The 25,492-nt window shown below is 49.3% G+C and overlaps 1 protein-coding gene across 1 annotated transcript in view; it reads right to left on the reverse strand.

Annotated features, from left to right (window-relative positions):
* The window catches only part of PLXNA2 (plexin A2), a 179,340-nt gene that overhangs the window by 34,883 nt on the left and 118,965 nt on the right, over positions 1–25,492 (reverse strand). The window contains exons 10-15 of the mRNA XM_055728259.1: positions 17,529–17,729; positions 15,555–15,651; positions 14,999–15,192; positions 8,869–9,020; positions 5,564–5,681; positions 1,805–1,941 (exon numbers count right to left, since the gene is read on the reverse strand). Of these exons, the coding sequence (XP_055584234.1) occupies positions 1,805–1,941; positions 5,564–5,681; positions 8,869–9,020; positions 14,999–15,192; positions 15,555–15,651; positions 17,529–17,729 (899 nt within the window). The remainder of the gene's footprint in view (positions 1–1,804; positions 1,942–5,563; positions 5,682–8,868; positions 9,021–14,998; positions 15,193–15,554; positions 15,652–17,528; positions 17,730–25,492) is intronic.

The following is a 25,492-nucleotide window of genomic DNA, read 5'->3' on the forward strand; positions in this document are numbered from 1 at the left end:
TCCTCCTCCTCCTTCATCTTATTCTCACTTTCCACCTAGGTGTAATTTAACCATGAAGGCATCCTTGTGCGAGGACCGTGTTTCTCCATCTTTTTTGCTGATTCTCAGAGTGTTCTCCTGCATTCCTGTGCAGCTGAAGAGCTGCCTGCCTGCCTGCTGCCGGCTCTGCCACCCCGTGCCGGCGCAGCCGCTCAGCCCTGCCAGTCTCCACCGCGCCTGCTTAGCTCCGGCGTGAGATCCAGAGTGACGCATCGGTGCTGGCAGAGCTGCTCTCAGCTCCCTGTGATCAGTTAATTAGCTTTCTGTGCTATTATTATGTCGTCATGGTGAATCTACCCACTCCTCCGATCAGAGAGGGGAGAATGGGGGAAGCTGTAATTAGAGTGAATCTCATTAGAAACTGCTTCATCTAATCAGGCTCCCCCACACCCTCGAGTACAATTGAAGTTCATTGCCTCAAAACAGTCCAAGCAAAACAAAGTGCACAGCGTGACCCCACATGAAGGATGGTGCCATTCATACACTGCCGCTTGCTTTGTTTAAGTTTCTGCTTGCCTGCTGTAATTAGAACACACAGAGAATTGAAAACTCTTCCAGGTTTTGCAGGTCAGTGACTGCAGGTTGCCTGAATATAATCATATATTTAAGGGATTATATTACAGGGCTGATTTTGCTCTCAGGCCAGTTTGCAGGCTGCATCTGCTCGTGGTAATGCTGTTACCCGTGTGCATTTGAGGAAGCAATCTGGCATCTTTGCTTTGGAGACGGGAAGAAATATTGATGGGTCGGTTACAGTGCTTAGCACTTGGAGAATTGAAGCACTTGAAGACCTTGGCATGGCCAGACCACCTGAAGCACCATTCTAGGATGGACGTAGAATAAGCACCGCCAATATCCCCACATGTCCCATGTCTGAACGCCCACAGCTCCCGTATCGGAGAACCTCTCAGTCTTCCAGATGAGAAATTCACCTCCAGGCGTCTTTACTTTCCCAGAAACTTCCTCGGCTCCTCCTGGGAAGCCTGAGTGAAGATCTGACGTGCAGAATCCCTTTGCACATCACACCACTTCGCTTAGGTTCCTGCACAGGCTGCGCCCACGCTATGTAATGCGTACTGCCAGCTGCTTCAGGGCACCTGTGTACGGGGCAGGGATGTGTATGTGATGCACACAGATGTATGCTGCATGTATCTTCTTTTAACTAAGCCCCAAGAAAACCCATTAAACCCTGCAAATGTCAGCTCTGTGTTTACACTGCTGGGTAAAAAGCAAATTTGCCATAGAAATCCCAGAGGAGATGGATGGCTGCGCAAGTCTCTCAGCAGAAGGTGTGTGCACATCCTCAGTTTGTTCTGCCACGCAGAAGCCCACCCCTCACTCAGACCATTTCTAGGAGGTTAAGGCACCTGCAGCAGTGGCTGCAATAGAAGTAATTCAAGCCGTTGATCTGTGAAAAGCAAAACTAGATGTTTCTTATAAACGTCGCATTTTCTTCAGAATCAACCAGGTTGGGGGCAGGTACTGATGACTACCAGAAATGTTTTACAATCACGGTGATGTTTGCCCAAGATTTTTGGACCAGTTAACATCGTAACTGCACTAAAATGAAGTAACAGACAGCACTAATACTGATGCCACCGCCCCCTTGCCAAGCAAGGATTGGTCACAGTAAGAGAGACGATGGTTTCATGTAATAAAAGAGGGAATGGGAGCCTTCAGGGGTTCCCAGAGGAATTTTTGCCGTGGCTGCAGCAGATACACAGTGGTGCAGCCCTGGCAGCACTGGCCCAGCTCGGCCCCTTACCCGTAGAATTCGCAGGTCTGGTTTCCCAGGAGCACGGACACGCGGCTGCCAGCCCCCAGGTAGTGCCCGGAGATGGTCACCATCGTCCCTCCTGACTCTGGACCGCGGCTGGGATTCAGAAAACTCACTGCTGGGGTCTGGAGAAAGAAAAGGACAAACTCAGAGCTCCTGCCTGCTGCTAGCGGAGCGGTCAGTGGGAGGGTGCCCGAGGGCTGTGCCAGCCAGAGAGCACCGGCCCCTGAGCATCCTCATGCTTTGGCTGAGTGGGGATATCTTTTATAAAATGGAAAAGCAGAATAGGGATGCGTCTTGGACCTCTGACAAATCTGCTAGATTTTCAAACCCAGTTCTGAAAGAGAGACGCGTCTCTGCAAAATGATTGCAAATTTAACCTTGGCAAAATTCTGTGTTTACCTTCAACTTTGCTCTTACACAAAGGTAAACTCTTTGCACTGCAGTTTCAGAAACTAAATATATCCCAAGCCAAGCTAATTGCCACAATGGAAATTTGAACCCAAATGTTTAATGTTTGCCAACATGATAAAGCATCAACTTCCTCCCCCCCCCCGCCCCCCAGGGTCTGGTAATGGGAAATACCGCACAGCTTTAACAAAAGGCAGCACCATCAGCTCCAGCTTAATATGAACCACCAGAGACAGTATTGTAGGGGCAGAGCTTGTTTCCCGTTGCTGATGGAAAGACATCCTTGGTGGGCAAACTGAGATCCCACTCGACATTTTATTGGTGATGTTATTGCAGCAATGCCACGTCTTTATCCTGCCTTGCACCAGGATAGCTATTTATCCCCCTTAATAGAATTTGCAGAAAGCAGGTACATTTTTATTTGTTTTCAATCAGTGGATATTACCAAATTGTTTTGCTAATGCTTTCACATTACCCTCTTTATGACTCTCATCTGCAAAGGCTGGCAGGCTCCCAGCTCTGCTCCCCTGGTACCACCTGCTTGGCAGCTCAGTGAGTTTGTCCTGTTTTCTCTACTGTTTTCACAACGCAACATGTGTTTTCTGGGTGCCACAGCATTTGCCAGAGCAGCTTAGACCAAAAGCCTCCTTGACCCTGACTCCTGAATAGACCAGACAAAACCACACAATCCACCCTGTCGTGGGTAGTTACGGAATAATGGTGCAGGAGGGAAAGATTTGTCCTTCAGCTGCTCGTGCTCTGCTCACAGCTCTTATCCTCACTGGGGTCAGGAGTTGGACTCAATGATCCTTGTGGGTCCCTTCCAGCTGAGGATATTATATGATTACACCAGCTAGTAGCAATACAAGACAATATGAATGGTAATGGCAATCTTTACACTAGGCAAGCTTGGGAGCATTTCATACAACTGAGAGGAGCAATATCAAAACACAAAAACCCTCCAAAGGATGTTCACTGTGTGATTGCCCATGCAAAACCTCCTTCAGTCTCCAGCCCAGCCCTGGCTACAGTTCCCAAGGTGAATTATGAACAAGCTGCAATGCAGGGAACATTCCAGACAGCGAAAGACCCCTGCCAGCCACCTCCCCCCTCCAGCCCCATCCCCGGGGCCAGTCTGCTCCTGGGACCCTGGGGACAGAACAGAGCAGTTCTTTAACATATTTAACATGCCCGTGAGGTCCAGCAGTTCCCGCACACACCCCAGTGATGGAGCTGCACACATACTGGACAACACAGCCCTCCTCCTCTGCATTCCAAATCAATTATAAGCACCTCCTGGCTATAAGCACCTGACGTTTCTGGTGTGAGCATCACCTTGTCTAAGCATTGAAATCCTTGGAAATTCAAAGCATTGCCCAAAATAGAAACTCAGGCTATAACCCCGAGCAGTCATTCTTGTAAACAAGGAAAAGACAGGAGAGCAGGGGGCCCATCCTAGAGACCTGCAAAATAACCCAAGGCTGGGGCGAGGCCGGCATCAGATGAGGGCCTGAAAGCTGAATATGAATTTTCTGTCTTCAGCTCATGATTTGGTGATAATTGTGACAGATTTACAGATCCAAAGTAGCTCCAAGGTTCCACCTCCCCAGATAAAACAGGTGTAATTAAGGTGACAGCATCGCTCCTGCGCTGTGTCAGGCACCAGATGAGCTCACTAAGGCATGAACCCTCTCAGGGTCAGAACTGAGCTCTGCTTTGAGGTACCGATCAATTTTACTACTGACTTTAAAGGTATAAACCAGCTGTAATGGAATTTGTGGCAGTGCTAAAGAGAAAAATAGAGGCCAGCTAACAAAAGGAAATGATGTGCTAGAAGTTTTAAACGCTTGAGAAAAAGAAACGATATAATCAGGGTAAGTGCTCGAAATCAGAAGCAACAATGCAAAGGCTGATAATGCTCGGCGTATGCTCACCGGGTTGCTGCAAGGTGCTACTCCAAGGTTCATCTCTGCAATTACCTTCCACTGGCTCTTGGTCATTATTTAACACAAAGCAAGAGAGCACCCTCCCCGTGTCGCATGGGAACCTGCCTTTCGAGCATGGCAAACCCGGGGACCCGCTGGCACTGCCCTGTGATGATCAAAAGGGGTTTCTTTTTTTTTCTTTTCAGATTCAAGCAAAATGTGGTGGTGTTTTGCACCCCTGCTATGTCGCTGAATAAATGAAATCCCAGGGGAGGGTGTCGCTGACAACACCGGGAGGGTGGCTGGGACGAGCCTGATTTATCCCTCAATTAGTTTACAAATTGCGGACAATCAGTAAGTGCTGGCATTTCCCTGCATACAGATTCCACTAGCACAAAATCAATGTGGCTGGATGAAGAGCCCCTTTTAGGCAAAACTGGAGATATGAGAAACCCCAGCTGTGGCTTTTAAGTTTATGAACCAAAAGGCTGCTAATTAAACAACAGAAAGAAATGACCTGCTCAACCAGTGGAAGCCCACCAACCCAAAGAGCAGCTCTCCATTAGGCAGACAGAGAAAGCCTACACTGAGCCAGCATCCTTGAAGGGGAAAAAAAAAAAATCCTGAATATTTGGATGCGGAATTACCCTTCCATCCCAAAGGGCATCATGGGGAAAAAAAAATTAAACCTATAGACACAGAACTAACTCAGATATATTTAGGTTTCAGAGGCAATTGATGAAGTTTCTAGCAGGACTTCAGTACCTGAGCTGCAGAAGGACGGACTCTGGCGCTTGCTTGCCTGGTGTGTTTCTGTGCTCGTGCAAAAAGGCCTGTTGGTGCCTGTATGTATCACACACACCTACAGAAACATCTGCAAAACCAGCAAGCAGCAGCATCTAGATTTGGTCCCATTAACTGAGCACCAAAGTAACAATGTCCCTTCATTACAAACAGAGGAAAATTTTGTGCACTGACTCTAATTCCTTGACAATTCCTCATGCACAGAAACTCCTCAGAACAACGTTGTGTTTTGTGCAAGGCTCCTCCTGGGAGTACCACAATGTGCGTTGCAAGGAGTAAGTGAGCCTAACAATTTGGAGAAGGCTGTCACTATTTTGGAGGTGCAAAGTTGCAACCAAATGCTGTGGGAGCCCCGGGTTTAGGTTCCCACCTAAATCCTGTTTATCCTGTAGCCCTGTGTGAGCTCCAGACCCTGAAAACGGCGCCAGTTGAGTGGGCTACCAAAAATTGTGCAATGCAGTGGGGAAAGCATCAGCAAAAAAGATGGCAATTTTGGGATTGCCTTCTGGTGTTGAACCATGCATCTGACGCGCACTGGTGGAGCGTCACGGCTGTCCCCGTGGGGCACGCGTGCTGCCCCCACCCCTCGCCTCAGCAGGACACTCACCACAAACATGTACTGCTGCGTGGACTTGGCCGTGAACTCCGGCTTGCACTCTCCGATGCACAGGAGCACTGGGCCGGAGCTGATCCCTGGAAGCGCCTGCCCCATTTCACAGACGATCCTGGAAGCAGAAATGCCGCAGGGAGGCTTTGGCAGGAGGTGCCAACAGTGCCCTGTGTAGCTCCACGCAGGGCTGGATTGCTTTCTTCCTTCTTTCCTCCCCCCCAGCTTTAACTTTGATATCTACCTCTTTGGAAGAAGTTAATTACTGAGTCTATTTTTATCCTATGTAGTAATTTAAAGAAAAAAAATCAAAATTAGACATAATTATTACAAGCTGTAAACTCCGGAGCAAAGCAGAGCACTAATGGCAATATATTAGCCAGTAGCAAAGTGAGTGCTAAGTCCTTAGAGTAACAGATGAGTTCATTAAGGGAACAGCTCACACTGCAGTCTCCCAGTTAATCAAAAATGGAGAAACCTGCTTGGGGATGATAGAGACAGCCGTGGAGAGCAGCCTTTGCAGGGGAGCCGGGCCTGGCTAACCTGGAACATACTGATGCTGGTAAAAGGAGTTAGTGGCACTGAAAGATGGACCTTGTGCTCCTGGCGTGGTCCAGCTCAGCCCCACGGGCACCTCCCGAGGCAGGGCAAGACAGGGAGAGCTGCTGGGGTTAACCACAGCTGGCCCAGCTGGCAAATAGGGAACAACAGATCGCCCTGTGGGTGCCTAACCCTGAAATCCCAGGGCACTGGCACAGGTACCACCAGCTGGAGATGCGCCCAAGCCAGTGCCTGGCACGCCAGCAGGTTCTGGAGAGGTTTTTAAAGGGCCGTCAGCTGGCAGGGCTCTCTGGCTGTACCTAAAGGGGAGGGATGCTGCTTGCTCCCACGGCAACACTGGAAAGACAAATTCAAGAGCATCTCCCCAGTCACTGGAAACCTGGGGGTAGGAGCAACCTGCCTCGGGGCAGGGGATGCAGCAATGCCATCTCGGCACCCTGAGAGCGAGACCAGAGAAGAGCCAGAGCATCCTTTTCCCCGTGAGCCTGAAGGTGCTTTTGCAGAGCGGCAGGGGCAACACTCACGCTTCTGCCGATCACGTGCAAATGCATAAAAGCCTCTAATTTGTGAAGGCAGCGTTTCAGCTGCCTTCGGCAGCATTGAATTCACTACAAATAAAATAAAATAAAAAGACTAAAAGAAAAAAGAACCTGCAGATAACATGCATAGGTGATGCCAGGAGGCCTAATGAAATACATACATGCTAGTAAAGAGCTCTAATGTGAAAATCCTTACTGCTGCACATCAAAACAGGTTGCCTAGAGAGACGCTGCCTTTGGAGAACAGGAACTGAAGCTTCTCAGCTGTGTGCCTTAATCTGCCACGTGCTCCTCTCTCTGCTTTTCAACCAGACATTGCCCATGCACCGATCTCTCCTCTGCCTGCTATTTCATTACTTCTCCTCCTGCAGACTGGCAGCAGAGCGAGGAGGCAGGGTTTGGGAACAGTAGTCTCTGCCCCTGCCAGCTCACGGGCAAACAAAGCAAGGTGAAGTGATTCCTGACACTCCATGGGCAGGAGAGGAGAGCAGAGATTCTCTCCCACAAGAAGCAAGGATGCTCCAAGCACTATACATGGGGGAAACACCGAATACTCAACTATTTGCCAGTAAAGCAGCAGCTGCCATACAGCACCAGACATGATGGGGTGCAGGACAGGGCAGAAGTGACCTGGTACACTTGATCCCGATTCCTGATAAAAGCCAAATTCCCAGCAGGTACCTTGTTACAAAGTGATACATTCAGCAGAGCTGTAGGGTGCTGATTGCTGGGCTAAGTGGCCCTTTCACCAACATTAACCTAATTGCTGGCTGATAGATTGCGTGGCTGGAGCATATGGTGAGTCATTACAGTCTTGGAATTCAGTCTGCCCACAGAACCCTTAAGAGGGTCCTTTTATCTGTATTCATCTTTAAAAGGCAGCTCTCATGCTAACGCTTGCTGTTATCTGCCCAGGGTAAATGTTTTAATGATGTTAACAAACTTTGAAAGCTCAAGAGCTGTAATTAGAGTCATGATTATAAAATCAGGGTTTCATACCATCAAAGGAGGATAATTTTATATTCTTCCACCCTTTATTTGAAAAATAAAATAAAACAAAATACTGCTCAGCAGAACAGCCCAAACCACTAGCAGTGACAGTACCACTGGTGCAGCGGCTGGAGCCATTCCTGCAACATCACCAACGACACTCTGCAAGCCCGTAAAACCCTTCATCCAGTGATCGCATGACAGACTGATACACTGGAAGGGGAGATCAGTGTCATTTCTGTCTTACAGATGGGGAAACAAAGATAAGGAGTGAGCAAAACCCTAACCAAGGCCAACATGTGCTAGTGGCGGGTCCTTTCACTATGCTGGGGATCAGACTGGGACCCACCCAACGCATTTCACCACCAAAGGGCAACTGCTTTCAGCTGTTCTCACTGTTCTGTTCACCATCCTGAAAGTGGGGCAGATCCACACTGCTGGGACCGCTCACGGGACCTGGGCTCCCCATCTCTCACTGCGAGCAGTCATGGCCCTACTACATGCCATCCTGATCCCCAGCAGAAAAGATTAGACAACCCAAGGGGAGACATTACCTTTTGCTCTTCTCCTGCCCTGCACAAATGACCCCCAACACACCCCTCAGCACCTTGGCTACACCAGAACAACCCCCTGCCCCTCAAACAGCACCAGGAGCACGTGTCACTTTGGGAGGTTTATTTGCCCATCCTCTGTTACATGCCTATTTTCTAATTTTTGGTTGACATTTTTCTTAGTGAAATAAATGAATTGACTCCAGTGGAGGCCCATTCGGATTAAGTGGCTGTCACCACCTCACCCGCCTAACAAATGGCTGCGTGCAGCTGGCAGCGCCGGCTGAATTTCAAGTGCGATGGGGAGCAGAGAGGGCAGAGAGGCTCAGCGTCAACAGCAAGGTGCTCATCAGAAAAGTTGCTTAGCAAAGCAGGAACCGTGGTGTGGAAGGAAACAAAACACTTAATGAAAGCTTAAAGGGCTGCTTAACCCCCCAGACAGCATCCAAGCACCTCAGCCCCTCTGGTGTCGGAATGGCATGCCCTGCTCCAGGCACCATCCACCTCCAGACCCCTTCCTGCAGGGCTGGAAAGGGTGGAGAGATGGTGCCCAGGGTCTGGATGAGTTACTGGCCTCCTGTGCATTTGCTGGAGGTCAGGGAAGAGGCTTTGCCAACCCTGGGGACCCGCGGTGTGGATGGGTGAGGTCTGCGAGGCCACTCACTGTTCTGCGACGACATACTGCTCGGGCAGGGGTGTGCACTGCACCCCAGCAACCTGTACCCCATGGGCAATCTCGGAGAAATCCAGGCCCAGGTTCACGCCACGGATGGTCACCCTTGTCCCTCCTTCTGGGGGGCCTGACACTGTCAGGATCTAGAGGGAAACAAAACAGAAAAATTGAGTTGGTGGCCCCACAACACCCATGCTTCTTCAACCCCGTATCTGACTTGGAAACAGACTTTTGCTTTGCAGGCTGCTCGGGGAGACCGAGTGCTCCAACCGCCAAACCCAGGCCAGCGCCACCTTCTCGTGACACCTCTGGATGTCTTGGAGAAGCCCAAGGAGAAGCTGAAATCCATCTGTGCCGTGGCCCGAGAGAGGACATTGAGGTCCCTGGGCTGGCCAAGAGGCATGGGCAATGCCACCCCCCAGGAAGCCTTGCAGAAGGGTAGGACTGGCTCCGTTTTTATACATACAGAAGATGGTCAGTCACCTTCCAGAAGCAGCCTGTTGCTTTGCAGAACTTTAGCTTCTGCCTTGGCTGTTCTCTTGAACGTTAATGTCACATTTTATTAGTAAGTTGGCACCTCAAATGACTTATAAATGTTAAAGAGTGAGATCTGTGCTTTAAAGCTGCCTGTTTATAGCCTGCCTCAGCCATAATCATCTCTGCTTCTATAGACTCTCATTAAGGACAATATCCTCTTCAATTAGGAGTATAAATTACAATAACATATAGTCACAAAATTTGGACCCAAGACTCTCAAATAGTTGTCCTGAATCTGCCACTGGTCTGCTGTTGCTTTTGGGTGAGTTACTAATCTTCCCCATGCTACAGCTGTTATTAATAAATAAACATAATCTGTAATAATGCAATTTAATTAATTGAATAGATAAATCTTGTTTACGCTTGTTTGTTCCACTCTTGTCTTTGGCAAAAGACTTCAGCTCTTCAAAATGTTTTCCTTAGCAGTTACGGATGCATGGCTGCTTTTCTTTTACTTCCTTAAGAGCTTGCTGTTCCCTGGACGTGAGCAGGGAAGGAAGGAGGCAAAACACCAGCCCCAGCCCGAGTGCGCCCCGGCAGCCCGAGCCTGCCCCAAAGCAGCCCCTGTGGGACCCCCTGCACTCTCCAACGCCATGGGACACGTCTCCCCCTTCCCACCCAACATGAACCGCTAACACCATCAGGCCACCCCTGTTCCCCGTTACTTCTGTGGCACCAAGTTCCCCTCAGCCCCTCCCCGTGCTTCAGACCCCAGCGGAAGCCACTTTCCTTCTCCCTTGCTTACACCTCTTCATCTCTGGCTCTCCATCTCTGCTCCCATTCAAGGTGCTGCTACTGAATCTGGCCAGACACGCTGGGCTCAGCATCCTGCGCACAACCAGCAGAGCCAGGACCTGCCTAGTACATCCAACCACCACCTCCTTCCTCCGCCTATGATTGAATTTCTACCTCCCCCTCCCCTTGACTGAGGTTTCTAATTTATTCACTACACACTCCGTTGTGCTGCTGTTTTCTGTAACTTAGACGGCGTAGCGTGTCTTGTATCATTTAGCTCCATGAAGCACTCTGTGCCCATACAAGACACCAGAAGATTAAGTAGTGCATTACACCGAGTCCTGAAGGCCTGCACTGGTAACGTTTATGTTGCTAGTTGGGAATCACCTGGACTCGGCAGTTCACGTACTTGACAGTTACAACTGTCCTTTGCAGCTCTAGATTACGTTAAAATGTGTTTGCTGGAGCACTTACACGGCCGGGCTCATTGTCTTATCGCTGTTCAAAAAAAGTCACAGTTTGCCATTTCTTGACCTTACTACAACCAGCGGAGCCAGCCGGCCTCCTCGAACAAAGCCGCGCTGATTCTGTATTTTGAAAATGTCCTGACCTGGAAAATCCCCAATATGGAGCTCCACTCGACCTAGATTTTAGTGGCCACTAATTGAACAGTTTTGAAGTAACTGTGCCATAAAGCAGCCCCAGGGTTAGAACAGATGCATTCAATTAATTACAGCTGGAGAGATTCAGTCAAAATCACAAAAAGAAGATAAGTCTTAAAGGTCCCGTTGCAGTGAGTGCTGGCGAGCCCTGCAAGCAGCACCCGGCCAGGCAGCACCCCTGGGTCACCTCGTGCTGCAGATGCACAGCCAGGCACCTCCAGCAACCTCAGCCCAGGGATGCTGCTGGCAGTGGGTGCTGGGTGGTGCTGGGGAGCCCAGATTTCTGGTCTGAGACAGGCAGGATTAGGAAGGAAAACTCCCCGATTTCAAGAAATGTACTTTAATAGAGTGGCTTTTCATTCTGTGGAGGATCAGAAGAACCCGCGAAGGGCAGCTGAGGAAAACAAGGCCATTACCAGGAATTGTACATTTAGTGTTTAATGGGCTGCACCTCTGCTGGAAGTTTTTTAGGTTGTTTGCAAAACTGAAGCAGTTTTGAAGTCAGTGAGAGCAGGGCCTTTGGTTTTGCTCCTCTCCCAGATTAATCTGAGCAGGTCATCTCTCCCCTCTGCATCAGCCTCGCCTTGCACGAAAAAAATCAGCAATCCACTGCCTCTAGGAAAGCATGTTCCTGCGGCCCAGGGAGAGGATTTATGTGCGTGTGAAGCAGTGTATTATTCACAGAAAGGATCCAAACACAGAGGTGAAGCGGGTGGTGGTAGGAGCTTGGTCACCTTTACACTCCACCCTCACGTCACGTCAGGCATGCAGATGCACCACTGCGTTTCTGCTGTTGCTGCTTCTTTCTTGAAGCCAAGTTAGGGGGAACCCAGGGATCACCGAGGCTGGAATCCATAGATCCCAAGCACCCAGGAGCTCTGACACGGTGCTAGCATACTTCCCTCCCCAGCCTGCAGAAGACACTGCTGTAATGATACAGGATAAATGTTCTCAGCCTCACATCTTGCCAGTTGCACAGTTCAGCTTCGCTGACATAAAGCAACATTTAGCTGCCAGAAGCAGCTTGTGCATGAGATGGGGAGACCTAGGGCTGGCTGTGAGTCGGCCAGGGCTTTCCTTCTGGAGCTGGAGGTAAGCCGCCAGCCTCAGACCCTTCTGCACAACGGCCACTTGGCATCTGTCAGGGTGCGGAGAGAGCGGCCGCCTTGCAGAATAAAGGGCACAACCGCTGCCCCCTCCCAAAATGTCATCCACCTTCATTCTCTTTGTCTTTTTTCATCCTGCTCTAAGCTAGCTGGATCCCAGCTGATGAGCCCAGCAGGGAACCAGCACATAAGCATTGTCATCCCGGCATGATCCCTCCTTGTCTCTGCCTTAGCTGATAGCACATTCAGAACCTAATTGTTATCTCAGCAGAGCAACTCCATTATTCAGCCTGACACCGCCCCCCCCCCCTTCAGCTGTTTGTTGCACTGATGTTATATTAATGAGGCCTGCAAATAAATGAATAGGAGATCAGAGTGCCGCTTGTTCGCAAGAAAACTGATTTTTATTTATTTATTGCTAAGACCACAGACCGTGTGGAAGTTTTATGCTGTTAAAGGGACACTGTCGGTGACAGCTGGGCCGCTTGCTCAGAAAAAGAAAAGGACTGCCTATATCCTACTGCTCATTTACTTTTACGACTATTAAAACACAATCTTGTCCTACTAGTTATGCATCCCCTGAAGGCACTGGTGCCTGGGAGTCAGGCCATTGACCTCCAGCTTGACAGGAAGCGTGAACCTGGGCAGATGAAGCAAAAGGAGTGGAAACCAGCCTGTATTAAAGGCTCTTTTAATCTGAGAGATCCAGGCTGCAATGCAAGCCCCAGTAGGAGACCAAACACTTGCTCCCCAGTTGAGTCTCTCAATGCTGGTGCACGCAGGATGGAGAACGTGTCACCCAGAGCAGGCTGGTCCCAGCAGGGCACAGTGGTCCCTTCCCAGCTTTCAGCACAGAGCTCTGCAGCACTGCACGTTGCAAAAAGGCACCCAAAATACTGAAAAAACTGGGATGCCAGTAAGAAGGAACCAACAGCAACGAAGGCTGTAAAGGTCTCATGATCTCCAAGACGATCTCATATACTTTTCTGGAGGGAAAGTCTGAAAGAGCTTAATCTGTGCTGTTGAAAGGTTTGGGTTCAGGAATATTGAACCTACGGGGTTTCTATGGCTTTGCTGTTTTCTACAGACATGACTGCTCAAGAACTTGGCAAAATTCTAGAAGAGTTTTTAGCCCTATCAGTGCCCTTCCCATTGGTGGATCTCAAAGTGCACAAACAAGGCCCCTAGTTCCCTCTGCTTCCCCCCTTCTTTTTCTACAACAATGAAAACTGCAAACTTTCACATTAAAAAAAAAAACAACAAAAAAACCAAAAAAAAAAAAAAACCCAACCAAAAAAGCTGTGAATTCATAAGGAGAAAGGCAAGAGGTGGAGTTCGAGGAAAACCACCAAACACTGCAAGACCTGTAATAAAATCACAACAGCTCACAGCACCGTCAGAGTCAGCAGAGGCCATGGGACGATACATCCCACTGAAATCTGTATTTTCTAGCGCTGACTCTCACTGTGGAATAAGCCCAGCTGCCAATGAAAGCACAGACTCGATTTCTCTCATCTCCAGACCCACTCAGGGCAATCTCCTGAGACTCAAAACATCCCCTGGCGAGGCACCCCGTGCCTCCCACTTCGAAGGCTGAGACACAGACCTGGTTATGGAGACAAGAAATCTGTAACAGCAAAGCTCTGCTTTTTTCTCTTTGGACAGAGACCAAAAGTATTGCTTTCAAGTTGGACAGTGATAAAACACTTGGTGGCAGCGCCATGCCCGCAGCCAGCCGCCAGAGCCAGCCTGGCAGGGCTTAGATGCAAGTCACTTGGTGGCTGCAGCAGTGTTTTTCCCCTTCTCTGCTTACCTCAAGGAGGGGTAAATAAATCATTCTAAGACTTATTCAATGTTAAAACTGTCTGAACAGTTTACAGCAAAGAAAATCTCAGGCAGAGGCTGTTTTGCTTCTTGCATCTTGTAGCATAACCTCGTGCAAGCAGAACGGTGTTCAGATATGAAAACGTTGGTTTCTGACTGCTGGCAGGACAGGGTGAGTATCCAGGCAAGCCTTTAAGGCATCTCTCTGTGAAGATAGGTATGATTTGCCAAACCAACCAACCAACAAAACAGCGGAAGGACAGACTCTCAGCACTTCTTAACGCTCTCACGCCTCTGCACAGCCAGCACCACCGCCACCTCCACTCTGCAGCTTACAGAACACTGCACAAGAGAAACACCCGCCCATCAAAAATGTAATGCAGCTGGACAAAAGGTCTAAGAAGCACCAAGAGCCTGGTAACGTCCCTGCGGGATGGACAGACCCTCCTCAGCAACGTCCTCCTCCCGCCAGCCCCAGCCCTGATACAGCCCCACTAGCCTCTGCCTTGTCCTCGCCTCCTCCATCAAAAGGAGGGCGATGCCTTCCTCCCAGGGGGGCTGAGCATGAGCCAAGTTTAGTTAAGCTGGTGTAGAAACTCATCTGAGTTAAGAGGAAACTTCCACACATACCAGGATCCTTATTCAGCTGGCAGAAAGCTTATGTGCCAGGGAGCCCTGCTCCTGCCCTGCCATGAGCATCAGTGCAACAGGCTACTTTGATCCAACACCGTTTTACACCCACACCTCCACCTCCTGCAGTATGGATGCATGCTCAGGGCAAGGGAGGCTTTTTTAGGGGAGTTAATTAAGTGAGAAACCAAAATCTTCTTTCATTCCCACCTGATACGAGTGTCACTCCTAATAGTAACGTTAACAGACCGAGTGCAGTTTTACTGGTAAAAATGCTCGTGGGAGACATTTTGCATCCCTCAGTGGTCTGAACAGAAACATCAGAAGCACCAGCTATAGACTAATTAGCTCCCTAGTTTAATTAGCATTCTTGCAACAGTCCATAGCGGTCACCCCAGTGCTGGTAGCATCGCCGGTGAGTGAGAGCTGCGCGGCGGGGCAGTGGGCTGCACACCCTGACCACGTGCCGGCAGATCTGCAGAGCAATTTCACAGAACGTAGTGGAGCATTTTAGTCCCTGTTCTTCAGCATGGGATGCACAACGGCGGGTTTTCAGTGGGGAGGGAGGCGAACACAAATCCACTTTGGCCGGGGTAAGGAGAAGGGGCCGGAGATGCGCGCTCTTACCTCGGTGATGCGAGGGTTGGAGCACTTGACGTTCCTGCTGGACCAGTCGAGCCAGGGCTGGGCGGGGAGCGCGCTGCAGTGCGGTCGCAGCGTGCACTTGGCCTCGCCGCTGCACCAGCCGCACTCGAACTTGGGGTCGGCTTTCAGGCAGAGCCCGCAGCTCTCGCGCTGGGCTGAGCACTTGTAGAGGTGCACTGCGGGGAAGAGGGGATGGGCACTCAGGACGAGGTCAGGAATTGGGCTATTCACATGCACTACAGCTGCTCTTGGACTTAGAAGCAAAGGCGGCTGTGGAGTTTTGACTTAACAAGCTGCAGAGTGGACTTGCACATGTGGCTTCCAAAGCCAAGGCTGTATCAGTGGAGCCCAGTCCTCCACTGATAGTGCTGCTCACAGCGAGTTGCTCTCATCCAAAGCAAGTTCCACCAGGACCACAACATCTCTGCCTGTGGCCAAAGTGATGGCAGCTAACGCCACTCTGCCCCAGGAACCGCTTTCCAGCCCCCATCACCTCCCTCCTTCCCGTGACTTGAAAGCCCACTCAAGCAGCCGTTACCTTTCAGATCCTCCGGGTTGTCAATGACAAAGTTCCCGTTCCAAACCACAGCAAAGTCCACCGCCAAATTGCTGATGTCCATCCCGTCATAGAGATACTGAAGGAGAAGATCGAGAATGAAACGCTTGGGAGGATGTGTCAGAGACACTAACAAGAAAAGATTTTTTTTTTTCAGAAACCATGATTATTCTCTGCTTAAAAACATGTGCTGATGTCTGAACCACCGCACTTCTACACTTCACCTCCAGAGTCCTGCTTTGACTCCCTCCTCCTCACCAGGAAGAGATAATTAAATCAGATCTAGTCCTTGTGAGAGGTAATAGATTAATTATTCCACTCACAGTGGTTGCTCTTGTCACTCAGTCTCTAGCTTATCAATACAGCCCCCTCCAGTTAATCAGACTGGAAGGACTGCTGCCTTCAGGCTATCTTCTTATACAGTCACTGAGCACCCTAGTGTGACTGGGAGCTTAAAAATCATGCTGCACAGCTTTGCCTGATGAAGTAGGCAACAGCTGAGGGAAAACAGACAGTGCAGGGAGGTCCTTTCCCACTCTGTACTTCAGCCTAGCCTAGGATAGCACTGGCTGGAATTATTGACCTTCTCATGGATCTCCTGAGGGCCATGGCTGCGTGAATCCCGATGCTTTAGGCAAATTCCCGGTGTATTCTGAAATTCCCCTTATCACAATTAGCACCAAGGAGGCCTCATTCTGATGCTCTCTGTAAGTCAACCAAGAGCTGCTAAAAAGACTTAAAAAGGTGACCGAACGTTGCCATCCTCTTTGGGATGAGGGAATGATGATTAAACCAAAGCAGACTGCTTTGACTGTCCCCATGCAATAGTTGTGTATGGTTTTAACTTACGTTTGGTTGTATGGATTCACCTTGCCTGGGTTTTACTTAATGTGAAAGTAGCTCTTCTGTACAAATGATAGAGCTGTGAGCACAGAATTGCCCTTACATTCTCCACCTACAACTTCCTATTAGCCTAACAGGAATAAAAGTGCTTCTCTAATGTTTATAAATCACTTTGGATAGGAAAAGTACTATACAGTATTAATACATTTATTATCCACCAAGCTGCAAGGCCCAAAGACGACCAGTGATATATAAATACCCAGTGAAATTTTTAAAAATTCAAAACGTCATTAACAATTTAAGACCATCTGTACCGAATATTAAAGCAGACCCTGTTCCGCTGCCTAAACCAAACTGAACATGCCCTGTTTGCCTGTGGACCTCTTTGAATGCACGGCGAGGAGGGGAAGGACCGTGCCCTCCCCTGCCCGTCCTCCAGATGAGGATGGTGCCATGTGAGACCCAGACGTGGGCTGCAGCTCGGAGGGTTGGCTCGCGTTCACCATATGCGTTTCAGCATCCCTGAGTGACTTTGGGTATTCTGGGGTAAAATTCTGCCAGGTCCACAGGCAGGGCTAACCCCATCCCATGGAGGAGCGCTATCCTCCCTTGCCTGCTTCTCCGGCAGAATCGTTCAGTTTCCCTCTCTCTGCTGTGCTGTGCTCTCTGCCCTGGCAGTTTTCCTTTCCCCCTCCTTCCAAGCACCACGCTGCTTTTCAGCATTACTGTATTCATCCAGCTACCATGACCTGGAATTCGACAGCTCCCTGATAAGGGGGTCTGTGATTCGCCTTATCTCCCCCGTGTAAATTAGCCTGCCTTAACACCTTCTGTGCATCTCCTCCTCCTCCTCCCCTACCCCTTGCTGACCCCCCACAGTCAGACAGGGAGCTGCCAGATAAAGGATCTTCTCCCAGCCGGTGCTATAATGAAACACGGTGCTATAATGAAACACGCTGCATGCCCACGGCGGGTTCCCACCTGGAATTCAGGATTAGTTTAACCCCAAGACGTTCCATCAGCTCCATGGCTGAGCCCAGCCCCTTCGCAGCCCTTTGGAGCTGACACCCATTTGGGGCACTTTTTTGCCAAGGTCCCCTCCCGGTCCCTCACCGAGCTGTTCTGGCACTGGACGCTGGAGCTGTTGAAGCGCAGGGCAGGCACGCGGTGGATCACACCCTGGATGCTGAGGACACACTCGTACCCGCGCTGGCCGGACTGGGGCTGGGGCAGGTTTCTCGCCTTCAGTGTGATGGGTTTTACCTCTCCCACCGGGATCAGGATCTCCTCTGTGGGGAAGAGCTGAGGACAGTCCTGGGGGAGCAATAAGAGAGAGGGGGAGGTTATGGTGGTGATGGTGTGTCCGCAGGTCTGGCCAGGTCTCAGCCCACCTGCTCCGGTGGCCGGGCTGATGTCCCAGAGCATCCTCAGCACACAGGACCAGCCACTTCTCAGTCCACCCTCACAGCTGCAGGTGAAGTGCAGAAATAAAGAAACCCCCATTACAGCCCCCCTTCTCGGGGACCGGCGCTGATTTTCTCACCGCAGCCACAGAAGGAACACCTCTTTTTGGGGAATAAATCGAAAGCATCCTCCCGGCTCTGAGCTTGCTGGAGTTTTATCTGCGGAGACACAAGCTCTTGCCCTGCCCTCCCACAGCAGCGACAGCGCGTTATCAGCTGCTCCAGCTCTGCCTGAGCCCCGCTGCTGCAGGAGGGCGATGGGCTGCACTCCCTGGGCCCCCTCCTAATCCCATTTCACTCCTTACACCCCTTGGCTGTGTGCTGCTTCGGAGCGAGACTGAGCAGCATGGGATGCACTTCCCTCTCGCTACCAGGTACGGTTCCGCTCTACTTTAGCTGAGTAAAATTACGCCAGTGTGCCACTAATTTCCAAGGCGATGTTAATTTCTGCTCTATCTGCTCTCACCCCTTACCGTGCTCTCACATCTCTGGCCTTTCTGAGATGCCCAGCCAGCTCACTGCCACGCTCCCACAGTTTTTTCCTTAGCTGAGGACTGCCTGGGTGGGATGCGTGCCTCCGCTGGCCGGCTGGGCAAGGCACCGGGACCTGAACTGCCCTTTCGATCTCTAAAGCAACGCTCCTCCCTGCTCTGTGCTTCTGGGAAGTGGAGGACGTCCAAGGACGGGAGGATTTGGTCACAGTCGGTATCCAGGAGAGTAGGGATGGGGTTTTCACAGATGGGATTAAGCACCCTAATCCTGATCCCCGTGGGCTTTCTGAAATACTGTCTAGTCTACAAGACTGGCCTTTTCTTTTAGGAATCACAGCAAAGGGTTTGGCACGGGCAATAAACTCAGCGCCTCCTCCAGCAAACAGCATTTGTAAAGGTCTTACCACTTTTAGGAGTGGTCATCCTTAGATCCGAGGAGCTGATACCAAGGAGGGATCTCTCACAGAGGAGAGAGGACTGAAGCAAAAGCTAAATAATTTGTGTACAACTGGATCTCAGTATGTATCAGTGGGATGGATGCTGGGCTGTGATGGGAGTGCCACACATCCCTTCATGCACTGTGAAAACAGCGAAATTACCAACACATGATGGCACCTGCAGAGCTCCTGCCACTGGGTGTTCACTGAAGGGACCATCAGAGGGGGAGGAAGGGCAGCCCAAAGGTGCCAAACAGGCTCTGAGGCCCCTGGAACCTGAGACACTGGGTCTCTGTCTCCTTCACAACACTCCCAGGGCTTCAAAACCGTAAGCCTCCGATTCTCCTGGACACTTGCCCTTCAGGCACCCTAAGCCCTTTTACATTAGCCTGCAAAGAGCAAACAGCCTGCCAGCCTGCCCAGGGGACCCTGCCAGCCCCCTGGGCAGGAGGAAGGTGATGTCCTAGCCAAGCTCAGTGACTCAAGCGGGTGACAGCAGTGGCTCCTGCTGCAGATCAAAGTCTTTCCACACCTCTGGGATGCAACTGGGAGCTGCTCCAGGAATGCATTTTTTCTGAGGCAAATGCAAATTCAGGAGTGTATTACAGCCAGAGCCTTACGGTACTATCAATCACCCTGCCAGGCCAGAGCAAAAGCATTTTGGGAGGCAACCAGAACCGGCGAGGGATGCTGAGCTCCAGGAGCAAGGAGAGGCTGCTCAGCCGGAGTCCAGAGGAGGAGAAGGGAGGGAGTGGGGGGCTGAGACAAAACAAAAGTGAAAAGAAATTTCACTTCAGGGCTTTCCTGGTTAGGACTGGAGCCTCTTGTATGAATGAGGAGATTAGACAGGTCCTGCTCCTGCAATGCCAGGCATGAGGCTGGCTGATGACAGGCAGCTGAGCTGCGAATGACCCCTCCTGCAGTGCGAGGCCAGTGTGATGGGAGCTTCACCATCCACTGCAGGAATTAAACAGCCTCTTTGCTGAACCCCAAAGGCTCCAAACACTGACCTCAGGGCATTAAATAAAGGTGATGTCAAAGATGGTACTTCCTCCTTGATAGTCATTTTATAAACAAGTTAAGGCTCAGGAGTTCTCAGTAGGAGGCAGTGAAAAAACGTGTAAGGATAGTTCCTCAGTCCCTGAAAAGAGCCTGATTTTCAAGAGTACAAACCAACATGAAACCGGAAGCGGTCTATTAAATATTCCATTGAAAACCATGTGAAAATATTTCAAACATCTGTGTGATTGCAATAAAGGAGCAAAGAAAAGAGCAAAATGCTGCTGCCTTCAAAACTATATATATATTCAGAAAACTAAGCACAGCAATTAAAGCCTTAAGTACAGAGAAGCATGATTTGTTTCCACTTCTGCCACTATCTGGCCAAAATAACGCAACTGTAATTTAATAGCAAGTTTTAATATTGCAGTAGCTCAAGACTTTGCTATGCAAGATGCTGTATGCAAAATAAAAGGAAACTCTCCCTGCAAACATCGTTCCACAGATGAGCAGATCTCCAGCTCCCCATGAGCACAAACTAGGTGTGTAAATGAAACTCTGAGACAAACCGCAAAAAAAGACCTAGGGAATGCCTGGTAATTGTGTGACGTTCCTCCTGTAAGATGTCAACACTGTAAGCATTATCTCTTCGTAACACACCGGGAGATACAGTTTTTCCTTGATTTATATACCAGGAACAGCAACACATAGAGACAAAGGCTCTGACCATCAGAAGTATTTACATTCTGTTTAGCTCTGATTTGCTTTGATCTAATGGAACTAGGTACCTAAGTACCTGTAAGTATCTGACGTTAAATGATTAATCCCAAGCTAAAGTAGAAGTTCTAGAGAAAAATGGACTGACGTCTCCCTTCCCGCTGCCAAATCCTAGAGTGGCACCCTAAGCCATTTGCCACCCTGCCTTTAAAGTGAGGGAAATCATCCGGATGGCAACACGGGAGCCATCCTCAGCAGGCTCCCGCTAGGACGGTGTATTTAGGGAGAAAATCCCCATCTCTCACTAATGACCACCAAGCACGCCAAGCCGCGCTCCCTCTCCAGCTCACAGCCAGACTGATGGGATGTTGTTTTGCTACTGGCTCAGGCAAGTTGTAAATGAGAAACAGATGCTACCCCAGTTTGGAGAAGCCAGTAGCTTAAACTGCTGCCTCATAAACCTTTTTAGTAGCACTTCTCCTTATATATTTTTTATTTTATTTCTAACAGGAACTTTCACGGATTAACAGCCAAGAGCGATTTTAAACTCCGACAGCCAGAAAACGGGCTATGCTGGCAAGGAAAGAAAAGCCCTTTTCTGCAGTGGAGCAGGTTTACAGGCTGGAAGGGAATGCCACCGTGAAGCTCAGCCCTGAGGTTCCTGCAGACCCTGAGATCATGGATCCAACCCCCAGCTCAGCCTCTACACCATCACCAGCAACCTCCTAAGATTCATGCCATTCTCCATCCAACTGCCAGCTCTTCCGAGCTGACTTTGCATGCACATTACACACTGCACACCTATAACACCTTCTGCTCCAGATCTGGCTGCGTTTCAGGTTTTGCATTTAACCTCAAAGTCATATCGAGGACCAATGGGAGACAAACGGCTCCACTGCAGAGAGGTCCCCAGCTCTGTGGAAAGCTCGTGTTTGGGAGGAACAGCAACCTGGAGCCACAGAATCTTTTATCACACTATGATTGAAAACAAAAAATCTCCAGTCACATCACCAGTGGGAGAACCTCAGTGCACAGTCCTGAAAATAATGAATATGTTATGGACCATTATCCCTCCTGGCCACTGCCGTCCGTGAGACGACTGTTGAAGAAATGTTTCTTCCTTTAGAGACATGGGAAAGGACTCACATTTTCAAACCTGGTCTCCAGTGCTGAAAATGCTGGTAGCAAAAATTGTTCTGCCATCATTAGAGATGAGTAGGAAATAATAGATTATTTTTTTTTTCCCTTTGGTTTCAGCGAGAGGAAAATGTCACATTGGGATTCTGGTGAAAAAAACAGGCATGCAGCCTGTGAGTGCACATCACTCGGGGAAACACTGAGAGAGGCAGCCCCTCTGTGCTGGCTGACAGCTACAGTGATCACACTAATAAGGGGATATACATTTTGGGATGGAGCGACATGTAGGAAGATGCCACACAACTGAAAGCCCAGAGCACTGGTGGGGAGCCACAATTGCTGCTGGCAGTTGCTGCTGAATTTATCAGATGAATGAGTGAAGCCGCAAGAGCTGCAGGGGCTGGCGGAGGGCATGGGTCTTGCTCGGACGCCGCACGCCTTGCAGAAGCGCTGCTGGAAGCCCTCTCCTCCCTCTTTGTGCCATTTCCCATCCAGGCTCATTGTTCAGCTTGCAGGTCTTTTTATTTACGTGGGTTTTAAATCGCTGCCGCAGTGATGTACACCTACGTCCCTGCACACACAGGCATTCCCATGGGGTGGGGGGGGGGATTGGTCTTATGGGGGTGCTGCACCACAGTCCCACACTGCACACACAGAGCTGCAGCGGGGTGATGCCGTATGAAAGCCTGGCAGGCTGCTTTGTCCATTCACCACCTCTTCTACCTGATCTAAAAGGCAGTGGCAACACAAATTATTTCGTTAGGGATATATCAGCAGCTTTAGCAACGCCTCTGTCAATGCTTATTCACCTTATAGGAATTTGTGATGAACTGGGAAGCGGTTGGCAGGGCCAGTCCTGCTGCTGGGATCGGAGCTGTGTGGCTGTGGCAAAGGTCTTCTCGTGGTGGCGAATAACAAGAGCATCCCTGGTTTGTAGGGCTCGGGTCTGGGTGCTCGATTCTGTGCTTCCCCAAGCTAGTGCCAGGAAGAGCTGAGCATCCACAAAATACAGAATAAAAGGCAGACTGCAGCCAGTGGAATATACAATTTTTTCCATAATCAGTTTACTTTGTTTTTTAATTCATGAGAAGTAAATCCTGCAGTGAGTTAGAAAGGCCATTTATTGCCTCCTCTCGCTAAACAAACACACGCTGAATCCTCTCATTATCCTTCTTGACTTGTGTACACCAGAATAAACGCAAATCAGAAGATCTGCTGGAGAAAGACAAGACTCCGACGCATGAGTGGCACAGACTCTCAGGGAATAATCTGCGTATGAAGTATCATTGCACACAATTTACGAAGACATTTTATGCTTCTCCAATACTTTTTAGCCTCAAAGATTCCAAGGTCTATAAATACCTTTTACCCGCGATACCCATCTGTCTCTGAAGTAGAACAGAGCACCCATGGTTATTATTTGTGTTTAACAGAGCAGTTTTAGTAGGTCAAATCTTCCTGCTCTTATTTGGAAAAAAATTGCCTAGAAATGGCAGGCATTTCTTTTGACTACAGGATTCAGTGCAAATGGAAGAAAATACAATGGTTTTGTGCTTTTTGTCTTAAAAAGAAACAACAAAAATGCTCCGCAATTGTTAACTTGCCACACGTATTTTAATGTTATAAACATAAATGAATCTGGCACATGAATGTAAACCCCTGGCTCACAGTTGTGTTCCCAATGATATAAATTACGGTCCCCGTCACTCATGGAAACGCATTATTTTTCATTTATGCTACTGGAAAGGAGAGCAGACCTTGCTCCTTAGAAACCAGACATGAAAAGAAAGGCAACTGAAGCGAGACTTTTTTCTGACTGGTAAATTCTTACCCGATGCCCTTTTGTCCTGAGCTCTGCGCTGTAGGCGCGTGCTGTAACCCAGGTCTTCACCATTAATTTATGAAATACCGTGATATTTACAGCCATGCAAATGTAGGAAGGCTGGAGAGCCTATTTCTCCCCCATAAACAACCCTTTGTGTACCAGAGGTGAGGACAGGAGCAACTCCCCCCGCACATGGCTGGGTTACAGGCGGGAGCATCTCTCCTGGCTCCCTGCGCTGCTCCCAGCCCCGGCAGCCCTGCGGAGCGCTTTCCTGCATGGCTTTTTCCCCTTCCAAACACCAAACACTGTAGGTTATACACACCGTAAATCTACTGATGGAAAAAGCGTTGCCAATAAGCTCAGAGCAATCTTCTCAAATTGAGATGAGTTAATCTTGCTACAGCTGGGCTTTTTGTTACTACTGGTACTTTTTCCGACAAACACATCTCTCAGAAGTTAGACGTGACCCAGCAAAGCCATTTGCTGAGTTTGGTGGGCTTGGATATGGCTCTGAGTTATCTCCTACACATCAGAGAGGTTCCCATTCAGGTATTCAACAGTGGGGATTGTAAGGACAGATATGAGGAAGGTTTGATTTTGTTTTATTTCCTCCAAGGCACATCAAGCAGCACTCAGCATCCAAAAGCACAGCCAGGGGCAAAGGTGTTGCTCTAAAAGCAATGAGAATTTAAAGGAGCCAGACCAGAGCCGAAATCTGGCTCTGTGCTAAACTCCCAGAATCTGAAGCTCTCTGTCCCCGACACAGCATCTCACACATGGAAATGGCATTATCTGCACACAGCAGACTTGAAAGAGGGATGGGATCCCACATTCCGGGAAACTAATAGGATTTATTTGGTTCTAACTGTCCACCAGGCTGGGGGTGTAAGGATGTACTTATTTATCTACATCCCTCTTCATCTGCTTGTTTTCTACATTTAGAGAGAGATATCTTAAAGCCTCACACACGCTCACAAACGCAGCCACCTCAGACATATTAAAATGATATCAAAGGATATCGTAGCTTTGCAAAGTGAGACAATGAGGGTACACACCACAAGACCTCTTGGAGAAACCCTGCTTCTGTGGCAGCACACCAGCCCCAGAACTTCACTTTCCCATTGCTCTTTGGATAGCAATGTCCAAGCTGGCACATTCTGCGGACAAATGAAGCCTCGGGCTAAGAAAAAGCTGAGCAAATAGAGTTGCTTACCTCATTATTCACTCCTAGAGAACTGGCTACCCGGAGGCAGAAGCCTCAAAAAAGTTGGGTTTACCCCATGTGAGAAACGTCCCACCAGATGGAGGATATCAAAACAGCCAGCTCCGTCCTGGAAGACATCCCTCCTTTACAGGCTGTGAAGGGTTCTGTATCTCTCTACCAATGACTTCAAACCAAACATGCTTTGCACATTGTCAGTTTTGCAAATACAACAGCATGATGCAAACCAGCGCTCTGGAGGTCAAGGGGCGCCTTTTTCCATGCATCACAAATGCCTGTGGTTGTCACTTACCTGTGGCTTCTCAGGCCACTCGCTACCCCCTGCCAAAGCACCGACCCATCTTTGGAGGCTGTCCTCTGCATCACCCGCCTCTACTGCCGAGCAATGCCCTTAGATTTTAGTAAACAATTCCTGTTGACAGGGCAGGCAGAAAGACAAAAAAAGCTTGTTCTCTCGGTTGTATTTTCATGGAAAGCAGAGCAAAAAGGCAGCATTTAGCTCAGTCAGTGCAGCCAGAAGACTGCAAGGAGCAAGTGTACAGCTCATGAAGAAGGGCTTTCTTTCCCCCATCACCTTGTAGAGTGGCTGAGGCTTTGAGCTCTTTTCCTTTCTCAAGGCAGACGACTCCTAGGAGCATCAAAGGGAGTTCGTTACACATGGAATCCCACTGGGACATGAATTCTGATGGGCCAGGAGTAAAAGGGAATATTCAAGATATTTTCTCTTAAATTAAATATAAAGGTACGAGAAAATTTCCAACCCCTGTGTGTGAATACATGTGCAAA

Source organism: Falco cherrug, chromosome 16 (assembly GCF_023634085.1).
Source record: "Falco cherrug isolate bFalChe1 chromosome 16, bFalChe1.pri, whole genome shotgun sequence".
Taxonomy (NCBI): domain Eukaryota; kingdom Metazoa; phylum Chordata; class Aves; order Falconiformes; family Falconidae; genus Falco; species Falco cherrug.